This window comes from Mastomys coucha, unplaced genomic scaffold (genome assembly GCF_008632895.1).
Source record: "Mastomys coucha isolate ucsf_1 unplaced genomic scaffold, UCSF_Mcou_1 pScaffold20, whole genome shotgun sequence".
Classification (NCBI taxonomy): domain Eukaryota; kingdom Metazoa; phylum Chordata; class Mammalia; order Rodentia; family Muridae; genus Mastomys; species Mastomys coucha.
This window is the reverse complement of record NW_022196903.1, coordinates 53,037,618-53,039,850: the sequence shown is the minus strand read 5'-3', so window position 1 is coordinate 53,039,850 and position 2,233 is coordinate 53,037,618. Positions and strand designations below refer to the sequence as shown.

The 2,233-nt window shown below is 35.0% G+C and overlaps 1 protein-coding gene across 1 annotated transcript; it reads right to left on the bottom strand.

The window, feature by feature from the left end:
- Nucleotides 1-515: 515 nt before the first annotated feature.
- Nucleotides 516-1,523, bottom strand: LOC116098146 (putative vomeronasal receptor-like protein 4). Its single transcript, XM_031380861.1, has one exon. The coding sequence runs from the start codon at nucleotides 1,498-1,500 to the stop codon at nucleotides 589-591; it is 912 nt and encodes a 303-aa protein (XP_031236721.1). The 5' UTR covers nucleotides 1,501-1,523; the 3' UTR covers nucleotides 516-588.
- Nucleotides 1,524-2,233: the final 710 nt, after the last annotated feature.

Here is a 2,233-nt window from a genome sequence, read left to right as displayed (position 1 = left end):
TAATTAATTAAGTAACTGATAAAAATCTGTTTTATATTCACATTATTTTTATGGATCCAGAGAAATTGAGGAACAAAATTACAGCTACAATAAAACATTGAAACGATTTTTGATTTATGTGCGTAGGTTCAAATCTTTTCAGAAGAAAGCTATCATCAAGCAACTTCTTTTCAGTAACTTCAGCATCAAAAGAACATTTATGATATAAAGTAAAATGTAGAAAGAGAATTCATGTGGAAACATCAACTCATTGTACACAATTAAGAACTCTATAGTACTTGGAAGCAGGAATGTCAAAAAATATATATGTATAATACCACTAAATTTATTTAAATCATATGAAGAATCTTGCTTTGCTACTTAACAATTGAAGTTAAAAACAAAACATGTCTATTTTAGAAGAAAAATAATCAGGGATGCAGAGAATAACTCCTTATAACCATCTGTAAGTCTAATTTCTGGAGATCTCATGTACTCATCTCACCTCTGTGGGCACCCGGAATGTACACATGCATACATGCTAACTCAACACTTACACATATAAATAAAAGTAAATTAATAGGTCTTTAAAGAAAAGAAAAAACATATTTAAAAAAACTTCTTGTGGTACTTTGAATGCATGTTTTCCAACAAAATTATTATTCTGTTATCAGAACTGATTTGTACCAAAGGAGTAATTGTGGGATAGGCATACATCACAAACTTCTGAATAGTCAGGAAGACTGGGTCATAAATCCATAACAGGACTGAGCTGAATGAGATGATGAAGTCTACCCAGTACATGACCACAAAGAAAACCACCAGCAGCAAGATGGTCTGGGTGGCCCTTTTCTCAGGGGATGCTCTCAGGTGGCTGATGGTATGAAGATGCTTGCATTGTTTCTGATGTCTGAACAAGATGATCACCATGTATGTGCTTGTAGTCAGCATGACTCCTACAAGAAACACATCCCTGGAAATTGACACCATTAAAATCAGTTCTCTAATGATGTAGTTCCAGGGGAAGAGTGAACAGGATTTAGTGACCTTCATCTGGTTGGTTTTACTTATGTTGGTAAAACCACTAGCATAGAAAATCTGGTTACTACTATAGAAGATATTGAAAGACCAAATATAGAAGAAAGCATAGATCATGTACATTTTCAGTCTCTGTTTAAATTTTGCCAACAATGAGGTACTGGGGCTGATAGTGACAGCCTGGACCACACTCAGGAGGCAAGTGGTGCAGATAGAGAGGCCTCTCATCACCCTGCTTATGTAAAATATTGTCTTACATTTGAAGTCATTCTCAATTTTCAATACCTCAAATATGTCTGTAAGCCAAATATCCCCTCCAGTGAGGAACATCATTATGTGAACAAAGGTCAGTTGACAGGAGATCAGGTCTGTTGGTTTAGGTCTGTGAACTAGGATTATGAAAGTATAGAAGAAAAGAAGAAACATATTGGCTAGGACTCCAATTCCAGCTTGGAAATAAAGAACATTCTTGAATATGAACATAAGTGGAGAGAGTATTTAGCTTAAGAGCATAGTGGATATTTACTTCCTATATCTGAAAAACATAATAGATTATACATTAAACTTGTGATTCACTGGACAACAGGGCTCTACCACCATTCTATTTTCCTATTCAATTTTGGATTAGTATGTTCCTGTAACTTTTGATGTTTGTATCCTGTATTTCCATTTGCCTTCCATATATCTCCTGAATATATAGAATATTATAGACAATAAATGCTTTCACACATATTTAAACAGTAGGCACACTTTGTCTGCCTATATGCACCTGAGTCTCATGCCTTAGAAATCCAATCCCCGGCCGGGCGGTGGTGGCGCACGCCTTTAATCCTAGCACTTGGGAGGCAGAGGCAGGCGGATTTCCGAGTTCGAGGCCAGCCTGGTCTACAGAGTGAGTACCGGGACAGCCGGGGCTACAGAGAGAAACCCTGTCTCAAAAAAAAAAAAACCAAAAAAAAAAAAAAAAAAAAAAAAAAAAAAAAAAAAAAAAAAAAAAAAAAAAAAAAAAAAAAAGAAATCCAATCCCATGGATTTAGATTGTCTCAGATACTTAATACCTAAAACGAAAATGGTGAACACAGAGTATTAATTACATTTATACAACTGAGTAAAACTTATGGTGGCCTGGAAAATATTCCAAATATATCAAAAAATTGAGGTGAGTCAGTCTCATATTTCATAATTCTAATTGAAGCACAGGAATAATTTGTAACAG

What these genes read in the sequence shown, in the direction of transcription:
- LOC116098146 (XM_031380861.1), bottom strand. Translation starts at nt 1,500, where the DNA reads ATGTTCATATTCAAGAATGTTCTTTATTTCCAAGCTGGAATTGGAGTC.